Raw genomic sequence first — 15,461 nt, forward strand, 5'->3', positions numbered from 1 at the left:
GGTTGTGTGAGAATGAAGTGACATGAAATGGGTACTTTGTTTAGAATAGTTCCTAACTCATAATCAGTGTTCAATAAATGACAGTTACCATTACATACATTTTTCACACTGAGCTGCTTCCGCTTCCTCATCCCACACTGTGTTGTGGAGGTGCATCCTTGGTAGAAGCTAATCATGAGGCAGCACTAACCATCACCATGAGTGAGTCCTCAAAAAAGAAGAGTAATTGCTAAGGATTCTAACTAAAGAATAGATCAAGGTTAGAGGTCGTTACAACAGCAAGTTAAAATCCATTTACGTTATGAGATCTGTGAAGGAAGAAATAGAAATGAATGAATAAGAAAGAGCTCATAAAGAAAAAATCCTTGCACAAATGTGGAGCACTCTTTCACCGTTATTTGTAAACCTGAGAAGGATCTTAAAAAGCTCATCCTGTGCCCTGAGGCACACTTACATTTTCTGTAATTTGAGATAAGTTATCCCGTGTTTAAGAACTTTATGCCAACAGCCATCTTGGGAATCCTTCATAGCTAGTCCACATCCTTTCCACCCATTCAGTCAATATCCTCTTGTTCTGACATTACTGGCAATGAAGACATCTGGCCGGACTTTTAATAATTTCCCATTGTAGGCTTAGAGGCTTCTGATGTTTGTAATCACCAGCCTCTTCACCTCCATCTGGAAGAAATCCAGCTTCTTTTACTTCTTTCCACAGGCTTGCTGTTTATTAGCGCTGCATCCCTCATTTTCTCTTCTCGGGGTCTTTGCATTGCTACTCACTTAATGAGACCAAAGCACCAGCTGAGACAGCTAAGCTGGGATAAAAAGTTGAGAAGCTCATTTCTAGAGTCTCCAGCTACCTCCCTTTCTACTTCCTTGCATAGGTCGGCATTGGGTATCACGTCTCCAGTTGCCCAGAGCCCACCCTCCTCCAAGTAGTTGTGTCTCTCCCATCCAGTCGCTCCCTTTGGCCTGTGCCCCTCATGCTCTACACATTTTCTTTCTTCCATCCCCTCTCCCCTACTCTTCTTGTCAAGGCTGAGCTCTTCTGATGCTCAAGAAAAGCATCCATCAGATAAGCTAATTTACCGTAAGTCGCTACTAACTAATAACGTGCCGAAGTGTTAACCTCCAGGGGTACACGAGCTGGAAGTGCAAGCACTTTTACCTGCAAGGAAGGAATCAGAACAATCTCTTGCATGATAACACATGCATTGTCCTAAAGATGTCCCAACTTTCCCAAGAAGAATTGAAAATTCGGTCCTTTGTGTCACCTACTACCCATGGCTACCTGCCTCCTAGTGCTTCTCTCTCGTAAAACTTTATTACACAATACAGCAGCATGGAATTGAATGTTGAAGCCAAACTATCTGGGCTGGCATCTTCTTTCTTGCTTTTCCTAACTGTGTAACCTTAGGCAACTGAATTAATTTCTCTGGGCTTGTTTCCTCAACTATAAAATAAGCCTCATCATATTACCTAACTCCAGGTTGTGAGAGGGTTGAATGACTTCATATAAAGTACATATCCTTCACCCCGGTACATAAAGGACTCTACATGCAATGTAGGTTGTCACGTCTTTCTCCTCTGCTGCGCTGTTTTCTCCATCTTAGTATCCTCGGAGCTCAGCAAAGCGCCTAACACATAAAAGGTCTCAAATACGTGCTTTTTGACAGCAAATGAGTTACAGAGAATTTAAGCTTATAGGATGGGTAGGATTGAAAACCAGAGAAACTTAATGGAAGAACCTGTAAGGCCGATCGCCTCGCCGGGAGCGCGGACGCACACACCCCCACCCTCGCCGGGAGCGCGGACGCACGCCCCCCCACCCTCGCCGGGAGCGCGGACGCACACACCCCCACCCTCGCCGGGAGCGCGGACGCACACACCCCCTTCCCTCGCCGGGAGCGCGGACGCACACACCCCCACCCTCGCCGGGAGCGCGGACGCACACACCCCCACCCTCGCCGGGAGCGCGGACGCACACACCCCCTTCCCTCGCCGGGAGCCCGGAAAAAAGCCCCGCCAGGACCTACCCGATACCTTTTTGTCCCATCCGGGCCCCACTCACCTTGGGCACAACCAATCGAACGCCTCCACTCCGTATAAAACCCCATGTCTGAGAGGAGTCTGTGCTGCTTCTCCGGCCCCCTCCTGTCGGACTGCACAACCTCTCCCGGGAGCCTGAATAAACCCTTCGCATTGGATCTTCTTCTGCTGGCCTCAGCTTCTTCCCTTTTAAACTCGGCAAGAACAAACCTTACAGAACCTATTCCATTAATTGCTTAAAATAAAATAAAAGACCAAAGGAGCCCCAGAGATGGGAAGCGGAGTCTGCAAGACACCCCAGCTGGAAATGAGAGAGGTCATTTCGCCTCCGTAAGGAGGTCGGTATGGAGAGCCAGCTTGAGGTCTTGAAGATTGCTTGTGAAAAATTAAGGTTTATTAAGAAGATAATAAAGTGTCTCTTGAGAACTAAATGGAAAGCAATACACTGGAAGATAATGAAATGCTTGATGGAAACAGCTGCTTGAGGCATACATAGCACATTATGTGAGCCCTTGGGAAACTGGCAGCAATTCCTCCACTTAGGAAAATCCATTTGCTCAGAGAAACCATGTTCTTAGGGAGGACATTCTGGAGGCCAGAAGGGACCCAGCCTGCCCCAGGACCATGTATCATGCTCTGGTGTTGAGAAAGTGCTGGTCTCAAGGGAGAAGAAGGCAGTTCACACATGCAGGTTGGTTTGTCCTTCCTCTACAGGGGTGGTCGGGGGACAGCCTCTGCAGGCTCTCAAACTGGCAGCTGAGAGAGGAAGGCCGGAGAGGCGGGGAGGGAGGTAGTTGAGGACTCAGTAAATGTTGAACTGTTCATTCAACATAATTTTTTAGGCATCTACAAATTCAGCTCAATCCAATAAAATTCTCCCAATGGCCTAGTTTAGCGCAACGCGCTGGAAGAATGATCAGAGATATGGTCATACCTCGTCTTGGAAGCCCACCAGGACCATCCCAGCCCTTCCTGCTGGCTGGCTTTCCCAAGCCACTTTGGGCACATGCATCCCCGGCCACATGCAGTTCTCATGTTGATATGGGCTGTGGATCAGGCCCCTTCTCTCAGCAGATGGCAGGCTCCTTGGAGCAGGGTCTGAATCTCAGACTTCTCTCATACCCACCGCTCGCCGGCTCTACCCGCAAGGTGTCTACACTGAGCTGGGTCCTAATGAGAACTTGCTGATTGAGTGGTCTGTGGCACAATCCCTGCTCAGGAAGCAGTTAGAGGTTGCTGTCAGCCAGCATCCTAATAGAGCCTGATTAAGTGTTAAAGTGTAAGTGTTAAGGGAGTGAGGTGTGTACGGAGAGAGGGGAGGGGCTGAGTTAAAACCAGGAAAAGAGATTTAATGGAAAGGCTTATTGAGGAGGCAGAACCTGACGTAGCTCCCGAGGGATTCAATTCACTGTGTTGGACTGCGTATATAAGGGAATAAAGGCCGGGTGTGGTGGCTCACGCCTGTAATCCCAGCACATTGGGAAGCCGAGACAGATGGATCACTTGAGGTCAGGAGTTCAAGACCAGCCTGGCCAACATGGTGAAACCCCGTCTCTACTAAAAAATACAAAAATGAGCCAGGCGTGGTGACAAGTACCTGTAATCCAAGCTACTCGCAAAGCTGAGGCAGGAGAATTGCTTAAACCCAGGTGGTAGAAGTTGCAGTGAACTAAGATCATGCCACTGCACTCTAGCCTGGGTGACAGAGCAAGACTCCGTCTCAAAAAAAAAAAAAAAAAAAGGGAATAAAGCAGGATGCACAACTGTACATACAATAGTGTCCCAAACCCACACAATCACACACACACACAGAATATTTCTAGAAGAAAATATACCAAAATACAGTATTAATAACAGTTATCTGTGGGTTCTGAGATCGTGGGGCAATCTGAGGTTTCTTCTATGTGTACTTTTATTTCCCAGTGCTCTGCAACAAACACACAGTCGTCTTGTAACAATAAAGCCAACTAGGAGGTGCAGAAGTAGAGACAGTGAGGGCAGCCTGTTTTGTCAGGAGCCCGCCTAACACCAGAAGCCGAGAAGCCGAGACCAGAGCGGCACAGAGGATCCTGAGCAGATCTCTTTAGCCCCTCTGGGATTGAAGACGGAGAGACAGGAGTGGGCTTGTAGGCTATGGGGAAGGTGCTCCCAGGAAGGAAGAGACTGAAAGTGCAGGAGACACGAGATGGAGCAAGACCTTAGCCTGGGAGGGGGCCCAAGAGGACGGGAAGGGCCAGGGCACAGGTGGAAGGCCAGCTTTGCTCACGGCCAGTGTCACCTGTTCCGCAATGCAGATGGGGATATGTCAGTGGGCAGGTGCAGGGCGTGAGCTCTAGCCAACGGATATACATTTAATGCTCCTCTCCCAGTGAACTTTGTGACGGCCCTAAAGGGAAGCGTCTGTCTGTCACCACGTTCCGCCCATGCCCAGTGTTTATGGCATCCCTGACTCATCAGGGCGGGAAATGAGGAAGCAGCGCAAAGGTCACTGGGTGGCAGAGGAGAGGGAAACACCTCAGGAACGAGCCGGGTTCCAAGCTTGATGGTTGGCGCCCCAGGCAGAGAGGGGACAGGGTGATCTGGGAACAGAGACAAGCCCCACAGAGCAGGCAGAGGGAAGACGATGGGGGGCAGGACCTGAGTGCTGCCAACCTGGGGTGGCTTGAGGGACACTGTACTTCTCCCCAAGCCCACTGTCTTCCACCAACTGTTGTGATGCTGAAACTTCCACCATTGACAGAAGGCGCAGAAGCTCCAGCTAAAATGCAGGTGATGTCTGAGAGGCAGGGAAGACACACTAAGTGACTTTCTTTAAGTCACTTTAACCTGCGATTAATCCATCTCCCTAACTAGCTAGCGCCTCTTATCCGTGGAAACCCAAGAAAGGAATGTGAGGCAGGCTCATTTTGAGAGAAGCAAATGAGATTAGGAACGAGGAGCTTGGAGAGAAGCAGGGACAGCCTGGAGGAGGAAGAAAAGCAGGAAAGGATAGGAGATGGTGAAGCCAGGCAGCCTGCTGTGAGGGGAGGTTCAGAAGGGTCGCACTCATTCATCAACACCTATCCAGCAAATGGCCGCTGGGCACCTGTGTCCTGGGCACTATGCCAGACTCTGGAGCTACAACCAGGGGCAGGGATGGACGCAGTTCCTGCTCTCACAGCTTTCACTGTTCCAGGGAAGTCAGACAGTAATAAATAATCATAGAAACAAATGTAAAACCATCAAAGTAACAAGTGTCATGCATTTGATGAGAGGATGTAGCAGAGAGGGCGCCCTGAGGAAGGGCCTTTCGAGCTGAGATTGAGGGATAAGGAGGAGTGAACCATGAGAAAACAGGAGAAGAGGTGTGAGAGAAGGGCAGCGTGCAGCAGTCAGAGGGTGGCCGAAGGCAAGGCATGTTCCAGAAACGAACTCAGGCCAGTGTGTAGCCATGGCACCGGGGGGGTTCTTGGGGGGTGTGTGATTTTCCATATGATACCCTTTAGCCTCCCACTACCAATCGAAATAAACTTGCCTAATACAGGACAAGTAAAGATAGCGTCCTTGTCCCATCCAGGCAGTGAGGACGAATCCTGCTATCTGCTCTCTTTCAGCCAGGTTGCCTGCCCCACCAAGGCCCTCCTACAAGCAACTCAAATCACACCATACGTGGCCAGGGCAGCCAGAAATGTGGGCTGGGCCTGACCCTTATAGGCCATGACAACAATTTGAGTCTTGATCCTAATAGTCATGGGAAGTTATGGAAGGTCTTTAAGCAGAGGTAGTGACGTCATGATTTTATTTTAAAAGATCATTCTGGCTCCAGGCTGGAGAGCAGTCAGAAGAGCAGACAGGCTCAGGAGGGAAGGGAGGCAGCTGTGGCAGGAGCTTAGGAGCGGTGACAGAGAGCATGAGGTGGCCGAAGTAACAGAGAAAACCGGGCAGATTGAAGAGATACTGGAAGCTAAAATCATCATGCAAAACAATGATCTGAATTTATAAGTGGGGACGAAGAGATCAAGGGTGATGTGGCAGTTTTAAAATATGGTCCCCAAATTCTTTTAAACTGTTCTCATCAAAAGGTGTTCTTATCCTCTCCCTTGAGCTGGGTTCTGTGACTGCTTCCCTATAGAATATGGAGGAAGTGATGCTGGGTCAGTTTCTGGGCCTTTGCCTTAAGAAACTAGCAGCTTTCACTTCTTGTCTCTTTAGATGTTTGCTCTTGAAATCCAGCCATCATGCTATGAGGAGGCCCAAGCTTGTCTGTGGAGAGGCCCGTGGAGAGGGGAACCAGACTGCATGCCAGCTTGTTAGCCAGCGACTGCACCGTCTCAGAAGTGGGTCTTCCAGTGCTGGCTGAGCCACCCCAGCTGACACTGCATAAAGAAAAGACAAGCTGTCCCTGCCAAGCACCATCCAAATTGCTAATTTAAGAGCAACATAAATGATGATTATTGTTTTAAGTCACTAAATGTTGGGGTGGTTTATTACACAGCAGTAGGAAATACAACAGATGTCTGTTAGGTTTCTGGCTTTCATTCCTGGATGGACAGGTTGTTATTTATTAAGAGAGAGCTCACTGGGAAAGAACCAGGTTTGGGGACAAAGATCATGAGTTTTGTTTTCAGTTTGTGAGTTTGAGGTGTTCTGCAAATCTGGGTTGAGAAGTCATGTGGGCTGTTGGACTTGTGAGATAATAGCTCAAGAGAGAGGTTGGGTTTGAAGACAGAAATTTATGAGTCAGCCAGGAATGAGCAGCACCTCAAGCTTTGGAGGTGGATGTGGCTGCAGAGTGACAGCAGGAGAGCCCAGGACCGAGAGTGAGGGACTTTGACATTTCACCGCAGGGCAGAGGAGAACGAGGCTGCTAAGGAGACATGGGAAGATCAAGGTCAGAGATGGAGGAGGAGAACAAGGAGAGGAAGAATCATGGGAACCAACAGAACAGAGTGTTTCAGGAAGGAGGGAGAGATTAGCTGGGTCAAACACTGCCAGGCGTACAAGTAGATCCTGGGCCAGACACACTTTCCCCAGGCTTCCTGGTGACCAGCATCACAACAGGCAGCATGGTTGTGTTACCAAAAAGCCCTGAGAGGGAACTCTGGTGGCAAAGGCAAGATGAGGATCACACCTGTGCCCATGAACCAATTTTTCCCTAGGGCCTTGCTTCTCAGACTGTGGTCCCTGGACCAGGTGTATCATCCCCTGGGAGCTCATTAGACATGCAGAATCTCAGGTCCTACCCTGGACCTACTGAATCATCTGCATTTTAACAAGATCCCCAGATGACTTGTATACACACTAATGTGGGCGAATGCACACAATTGAGCCCCCTAAATTGAGGGAACTGGACAGTAACTCAGAGAAGCAGCCAGATGATGCAAAACTGAGCTGCAAGACACACGCAGTGTGTTGGAGACAACTGTTCGTCAAACCGCCTTTTCCTCAAGCTCCAGTTTGTGTCTCTACACCTAGACTGCACATCAGAATCACCTGAGTAACTTTTCAAACACCAGAGAGAAACCCAGATCCTGCCCCTCTGGATTCCGACTCGGAAGGTATGGGGGAGACTGGGCATCTGTATTTTCACTCCCAGGTGACTCTGAGAGGCAACCAGGGTTGAGAGCCATGGGCCTAAACTATTCATCTTCCTCTTTCGAACACATGCCCTTCTTAGACTGGCCATTCATTCCGTCCTTTCTCCGTTGAGGCTGGGACTGAGACTACAGTAGGACATTTTAATCCCGATTGCCTCTCTGACAGGCAGGCAGTGTGACTCCTTCCAGGTGCATGAGCTCTTCCTGCAAGCACCGGCTTCTGATTTGTGCTCAGGTGCCAGCAGATGGTGCCCAGGCCCCAGCTGGGAGCCAGGATTTAGGGATTGGAATGGCAGCGGGACCCAGGGCCACAGAGCAGACGGTGGGCAGGCCGCTCATCTTGCAGTTGCCTTTGCAGGCTGACACCACCCCGGCTCTGGCCCAAATACCACCCTCTTGAGGTCCAGAGTCTCATCCGGAGTGCACATGTGAGACTGAGCCCCTTAAACCACATATCTTAGGCCAGGCAACTGCCCAGAGCTTAGACACATGACAGATAGGCCACTGTGGTAGGGAGGAACCCACACCTGTGCAATCAACAGGAACATGCCACTTCAGAGCAGACAAGTGGACGGCACCACATTTAGGGAAAATCTTCCTGCTGGGAGTGTGCCTCTAACAAAGATGCCAGGGAAGGATTCATTTAGGCACGATCAGCCTCAAAAAGTCAGCAACTTGAAAACTTGGTTCCCTTCGAGATCCCTCCATGGATCGAGCACTGTGGATTTTCTGAAACTTTTTTATATGGGGGGAGAAAAAAACTTTTACACCTTTCCAAGGTGAAAGTTCTCCTGTTTTTCTCATTTAACTTAGAAAAGCTGCTTCTCATTCTAGGAAGGTGGGCTGTGTGTAAGAGAGAGAGAGAGTGTGTGTGTGTGTGTGTGCGCATGTGTGTGCGTGCACGTGTGTGTGCGCGTGCATGCGCGTGCGTGCGTGTGTGCGTGTGTGATTGGGTCTTCAACGGTTTCACTGGCTCTGAGCAGAGCTGCTCGGTGACTTTTTTCTCCCGGAGCTTTCATCTTAGGCGCCCCTTTTCATGCAGCGGTACATTGCAGCTCATCAGATCTTTCATAGAGTCTGGTGGCTGAAAAAATTCCTGGAATGGAAGCACCTTAAAATCGAACATTTTCTCTAACAGCCTTGTGGAGGGGGCAGCAACATGGTGACTTTTTTGGTGATAATTTAGGGTTCTTCTGCAGTGACCTCTGACTCCCTTTCTTGGCACCTGTCTGCCATCTCAGGGCTCTCAGTTAATTGGTCACCAAAGTCTATTAATTTTCTGTAACTTACATTTCCCCACACTAATAATAATAACTTCAGTCATAACTGGCATTTATTGAGTGCTTATTATGTGTCAGGTACAGTACCTGTGATAGCTCTGTTGGGGCACAGTGTGAATTTTACCCTCTCTCCATTTCACAGACCAGAAGCCCGTGCAAGAAGACTTTAGCCAGGTAAAGTCGCTGGCCCACATCATAGTCAGTTAAGAGGCACTGGGGTCAGCCCCCTTGATCCCTTGGAATGGCAGTGGAGTGCAAGGAGGGAGGGGTGGGAGTATCTCCCAAGCATGGAGGTGTGTTTTGTCATTGACTCTGTTTAGAACTGTCAGCATATGATGATCATTAAAAGCAGACCAACTTTTAGTAGTTTTTTTTTTCCTTAAGTTGGCGTCTTGCTCTTTCGCCCAGGCTGGAGTGCAGTGGCACAATCTCGGCTCACTGCAACCTCTGCCTCCCAGATTTAAGCAATACTCCCGCCCCAGCCTCCCAAGTAGCTGGGATTACAGGCATGTGCCACCACACCCAGCTAATTTTTGTATTTTTCGTAGACATGAGGTTTCACTATCTTGGCCAGGATGGTCATCTTGACCTCTTGACCTTGGGATCCGCCCACCTCAGCCTCCCAAAGCGCTGGGAGGCGGGAGCCACCTCGCCCGGCCCCCTAGTGGGTTTTGATTACTTTACACTCCCTAGTGCACGGCCTTATGTTTGTGTTCCCTGCATAGGACCTTGTGTAATACTTCTGCTTCCCCAAACACCACTTGAGTCCTGGGGCCCATTCATGAGTGCAGTGCTTCCCTGCCCAGATCTCAGCAGAATCTATTCCTGGGAAAGATCAGATGGGAAGAAAAAGAAGAGAAAAGCCCAGTAGGTCCTCTGGAACCCAATTCAAGCTCCACCTCCTCCAGGAAGCCTCTCTAATTGCCCTGCTCCTACCTGGGTCTCTCTTACCTGGGCAAAGGAGGAGGTGGTGTCCTCGAATGAGGCATAGTGGGGAGGGCTGCCTGGTTGCTTTTGTTTGATCTTTGAGGATCTTCCTTGCTCACCTGCAGTGGCAATGGCTATTTCACTGTTTGGCAAACTCTGTCTATATGCCTCAAGCTGACCACCAGGCCTGGCTTCTCCTGCCCCACTGCTCTGGCCCCTCCTTCCTCTTAATGTAAGATATGGAGGAAGAAAAGGTAGTGGCCACATGCTTCTAGGCTGGGCAGGCTAGTGGGAGGGAAGGGGTGGAGGTGGAAGACACTTCATCAGTGTGTCTGAAAACATGCCTAAGAATTGGTTCTGCTGTGTTAGGTCCCCAGCGGTCACTCGCCTTCTCACAGCAAGAAGCAAAATGTCCTGCTCCAGGCAATTCAGAGTTAAGACCATTTTTCCTTCCAAGCTGGGTGAGTGTTTTGTTTTAAGATCCTTTTTTCTAAGCCAAAATTTCTTCTTTTTATTCATTGCAGCCAGATTACAAGCGTGGGGTACGTGTTGGGGGTTGGGGTGGTGCAGGCATGGAGGAGGCTCTGGCTTACTAGGGAACGATGGGAGAATCACTGGCCCAGCCAGGGGAGGATGGGTGTTTCCTTCAGCCTCCCTCCTTCGGGCCCTGAAGCATCCTCCCCGTCTGGAGCTGATGGCTGAGGTAGGCCCACTTATGACTAATCACTCCAGACTCGTAACTTTTACTGCACAAACTATGTGCTCAGTAAAGAGTTGTTTGGATAATGGAAAGAGCCAAGCAGTCCGTCTCAGTGGATGACCAGGGGCCTTCTGCCTTCAGCCAGATGGACCCCTGGCAGAGCTTGAGCCAGCCTCAGCTAATGATCCTACCCAGATCTTCCTCCAAACCATGTGATCCAGCTCTTCCCCAGCAGCAGGCTGCCCTTCCCTCGAGAGCCCCAAGGCTGGGTGTTGAGAGATGAGCGAGTCTGGGGCCTGGGAGAACCTCTATGAGCTGCAGGCCACGTGGCCCTGGGCTTTCCTGTGTATGCTGAAAAGTGAGCTCTAAACCAGTCTCCTGGGCTCCACCTTCCCAGGCTTGGCGCTCCTGAGTTTCCTGGTAGCTCTTCACCTCATCCCCATTCCTGCTGGATCCGGGAAGCCCTCGACAGCATTTGAATTGCCAGGTGATGGCCAAATACACCAAACCAAAGATATTCCTAAACTTTCCCAGACCCTGCGCCTCTCAACTTCCCTCTCTCCATTCTGTTTCCTTCTGATGCCCAGCAAAACAGTTGGTGCCTTAATGCCAAGACTTCCATTCTAACCCTTAGACACTCCACAGGTCCCCACACAACGCTGTGCTATTAAGTACTTGATTTGGATTCAACCATATACTCATGAATGTCTGATTTTATTCTGGGGGGTTTCCCTCCCAGAGGGAAATGGCCAGAGTCCCAGAGTTTTCAATGACCAGGGGCCCAGAAGGGACAAGGAGCGTTAGCCTTTGGAAAAGACCTTTCTAGGTTGTTGTTTGTTTTTAGGGTTGAGTCTTCTCTTGCTCTGTGAATGATACCGGATAACTTGCATTGTCTCTTCTGCCTCAGTTTCCCTATATGTGATACAGACTTTAACACTCTTCCCATTGTCTCTTTCTCTGTTTTTAACACAAACGTTAATATACTAGATAGTGAACGTATCTAGATCCACACACCCCGGATTTCTAGGACAACGCTGATTTCAAATACTTTGTCCCCGTTGTCAAATTCTGTGTCCGATCCTATAATCCAATTTGGGATACAAAAATACGGTCTTGAGAGTACTTTGAATTCTTCATTTCAGCTGTGGGCTAGAATGTTATTTACTAATATGCAAATAAAAACCATTCTGATTTTGGGCACCGGCCTGGAAACTGCTGCCTGAATAAGAGAATATGTAATTCTGCCCAGCAGGAACACAGCTGTGTTGCCGGAGGCCCTTCCTGGGAAGGCTCTGGGAGAGCCTCTCCTTCAGCCCTAGGTCCTCACGTCTCACCCACTCCCAGGCGTTGGACAGAAAAGGAGGCACTCACCTGCACAGAGCACCCACAGCACAGGCCACGTCTTCCCCACCATGGTCTTGCTTCTTCTCTGCCCTAAGTCTAGCTCGTCACTGGCAGCCACCAGACAGGTCTGCGTTGTCTGGTTAAAGCTACAGCAGCCTCTGGCCTGGCCCAGCCGGAGATCCCTGCCTTTCTCCCTCTTCCCACCCACCTCTGCTCAGCCTGGCTCACAGGCTCCGTCCCGCAGCTGGATTGGTAGGTGAGCTCGCTTGCGGGGCTGGGCTCCTGCGTCACTTACTCCAAAGGTCCCAAGAGGAGTCTTCCTTACGTCCCTCCAGTTCCTCTTAAACCAGCCACCTCCCCTGCCTTCTCCCTACCTTGCAGGTGTACAAAGTCCTAGACTGCTCACAAAGGTGTGGGCCTCTCCTATAACTGACAGGAAATACATAATAAAAAGAGAAATGCTCTCAGAGGTAGGGTTCCAAGCTAGCAAAAGAAAGGTGTTGCCCATATTTGCTGAAATACTTCAGGACACAATGCGATCTGTTTCTCTACTTCTCTCCTTTTCTATAACCCCCACCCCACAGTGCACTAGAGACACAGTCATGAAGAAAACAGGAAGTCTCTGCCCTCAGAGTTTCTATTCTGATTGGGAGAGTAGCGAATTCATAAGTGAAAAATCATTTTGGGAATGTGTGACCAACTCATCTCAGTTTTCCTAGGACTGTCCTGGTTTTCAAACCTAAAGGAATCCCCTCAGTCCCAAGCAAATTGGGATGATGGCCACCCTACTGAAAGAATGGTCAATTCTGTGGGACCATAATTCTCCAGGAGAAGCTGCTGTTGCTGGTTTCTTCCATAGATATTCTAAATATATGATAGAATATGCACAAATGATAGTGTACCATATACAGCACTCTGCAATGATTTTTTCGTTTTTTGTTTAATGAAAGGCCTAGAGAGCTTTCTGTATCAGTATGTATAGCGCTACCAGCATCGTCTATTTAAAACTGGGGATGGTATTTCACGGTCTATGAGTGACATGATTTATTTAACCAAACTACTTTTAAGATTGTTTTTCCTAATCTTTCACAGTTATGCAAAGACTGCAACCAATATCTACAATGTGTATGATATTTCACACATGTGATTATACATGTAAGATAAGTTCCTAAAAGTAAAATTTGTGAAATGACTCAGTGAAAGGTTATGCACATTTGTAATTTTTATAGATATTGCTAAACTACCATGAGAATTTTACAACCTACACTCCTATTAACAGTGCATAGGATGCCTGTTTCCCCACACGCTCACTAACACAGTTACCAAATATTCATAACACAGTTATCAAATTTTTTGCTCCTTGCCAATCTAAGTGAACGTGATATCCCATGTATATATAATTTACTTTTAAAATTATTAGTGAAATTGAAAATCTTTTTATATAGTTGTGCATCATAAATATATTTTTTTCTTTTCTGAGACTAGGTAGATCATTTGCTCATATTTCTTTTTTAAAGTAAATTGTTAAAAATAGAGATGATAGAGTCTCGCTATGTTGACCAGGCTGGTCTTGAATACCTGGGCTCAAGCAATCCTGCCTCAGCCTCCCAAAGTGCTGAGATTACAGGCGTGAGCCACCGCGCCCGGCCCGGATTATTTTTTATCAATCCTTTCGGCTGTTTGGTTTGGTTGTCATACGAACGTGGTTGTTTTCTGTTTACTACATTTTACTCAGGCACCTTGTTAAATTCTTTTATTATAGATAATAATTGTTCAGCCCCAGCAATTTATAATATCTTTGCCAAATTAGTCTTCCTAACACACAGCCCTGATGATACTACTTGTCTGCTCGGCTCCTATCACTGATTCTGCAGAAACAAATTGGCTTTTAAGGTATTCTAGCATTTGTTCTCAAACAGTCTGCCTTCCAGAATATGTAACTTATGCTCTGACCAAGTTAGACATCTTTTCACACCCAGAACTCATACTTTCCTCCTCCCAAAATACTGTCGGTGCCATCCCCTCGGCAATTCCCTTCCCCTACTATATCTGCTCTTAGAATCTTACTTGTCCTTTAGAAGCCAGCCCATATATCACCACTGCTTCTCTGAAGTCTTTCCTGATTTCTTCAGTCAGAAGGGCTCTCTCCCGCCTTTGAACTCACACAGCACTCTGGCTCTCTTTTAGGACACTAATTACATTCTGTCGTATGCTGGAGTTATTTTTGGTCTGTGTCTCATTTCTCCTAATAAACAGTGAGCTCATTCATTCAGCCATTTCTAATGATACTATACACCAGGCATTGTTCCACATAGCTAGGAAGAAAGACAACTTTAAGCTGTGTGTCTTACCAACTTCCGTCAAGTACAGGGCCATGGATAGTAGGTGATCAGTGAATGTTTGTAAATGGGTGAATAGACGGCTGGATAAACAGATGAAACGGTGACTAGAGTATATGCGGGATGAGAGGTGTGGGCTATTTGGCTTTGCTTTGATCATAGTGGTGGTAGAGGGTGTAGTGGGGTAAGGTAGCTTTTTATGAGGCTCACGGAATTCTTATGTCACCCAGGGTTGCCAGTCCGTCATCACCTTGGGGTGTGAGTAGAGGGAGGGAGCGTGGAGGGGAAGCACAACTGCCCAGTCGACCATCCAGAGACATATCTATTAAAAGAAACGTAGGCAGGGCACAGTGGCTCGCAACCGTAATCCATCCCAGCACTCTGAGAGGCTGAGGTGGATGGATCGCTTTAGCCCAAGTTTGAGACCAGCTTGGGCAATATAACGAGACCCCATCTCTATAAAAAATTTAAAAGTTATCTGGGTGTGGTGGCATGTGCCTGTACTCCCAGGTACTCGGGAGTCTGAGGTGGGAGGATCCCCTGACCCCAAGAGGCTGAGGCTGCAGTGAGCTTTGATGGCACCACTGCACCCTCACCAGGGAGACAGAGTGAGACCTCATCTTAAAAAAAACAAAAAGGATGTTTAATTGCACCACAGAGCTCTCCCAATATCTGTCTGTTGAGGACCCTTTCCATTCTTTATATCTGGACTTGTTTAAGGCCTCTCCAGTTGATGTAGGGCTGTGGTAAGTTTGTTTATTCTTCTAGATCCTTGGATTTAGATTCTCTTCTGGAAGAACTTTGAATAGGCAGCCCCAGGCAAGAGCCAGAGAAAAGCTGTTCTTTAGAGTCTCCACCTACCAAGCACGAATGTCTTCCAATTCTGCTGCTAAATGTCAGTGTCTGGAGAATCAGCCAGGAGGGAAAGAGTTAAGTGAGGACTGCTTTGGGGCCTGGGTCTGGAGCCTGCATTCCTTTCTCCCAGAGATCTGCCAGCCTATGGGACCAGAGGCTAAATTTAGAGGGTGGCTAAGGTTTCCTGTTAACAGCTGTCCTGCTCCTAGGAGAAGAAGCCCCGAAGAGAGGAGGTGGTCGGTTCCTGTCTCACTGGCCGGAGCTTGGGTCGTTTCATCTGGGTCTCTCAGCCCTTGGTGTGGAACATCCAGGAAGGGTAGAGGTGAGTGTGCTTCTCCCCTCGTCCTGGTGTGCCCGGGACTTACAATCCAAGGGGCAGCAGCTTTGCCCT

The 15,461-nt window shown here is 48.4% G+C and overlaps 2 protein-coding genes across 5 annotated transcripts in view; one reads left to right on the plus strand and one right to left on the minus strand.

Annotated features, from left to right (window-relative positions):
* Positions 1-12,411, minus strand: part of GPA33 (glycoprotein A33) — a 40,468-nt gene extending 28,057 nt beyond the window's left edge. Inside the window, exon 1 of the mRNA XM_012444573.3 lies at positions 11,904-12,411. Coding sequence (XP_012299996.2) covers positions 11,904-11,946 — 43 coding nt within the window. The 5' untranslated portion in view covers positions 11,947-12,411. The remainder of the gene's footprint in view (positions 1-11,903) is intronic.
* The window catches only part of STYXL2 (serine/threonine/tyrosine interacting like 2), a 74,081-nt gene that overhangs the window by 15,747 nt on the left and 42,873 nt on the right, over positions 1-15,461 (plus strand). For 2 of the 4 annotated variants that reach the window (XR_010340386.1, XM_012444567.3), the window contains exon 1: positions 15,174-15,392. The gene's annotated coding sequence lies outside the window, so the exon portion shown is untranslated. Of the gene's footprint in view, positions 1-14,222; positions 14,262-15,173; positions 15,393-15,461 lie in introns of those variants that run through there. The other 2 variants (XM_064370621.1, XM_064370620.1) reach the window with 2 other exon arrangements.

This window comes from Aotus nancymaae, unplaced genomic scaffold, assembly GCF_030222135.1.
Source record: "Aotus nancymaae isolate 86718 unplaced genomic scaffold, 86718_ANA_hifiasm-v0.15.2.pri h1tg000108l, whole genome shotgun sequence".
Lineage (NCBI taxonomy): Eukaryota > Metazoa > Chordata > Mammalia > Primates > Aotidae > Aotus > Aotus nancymaae.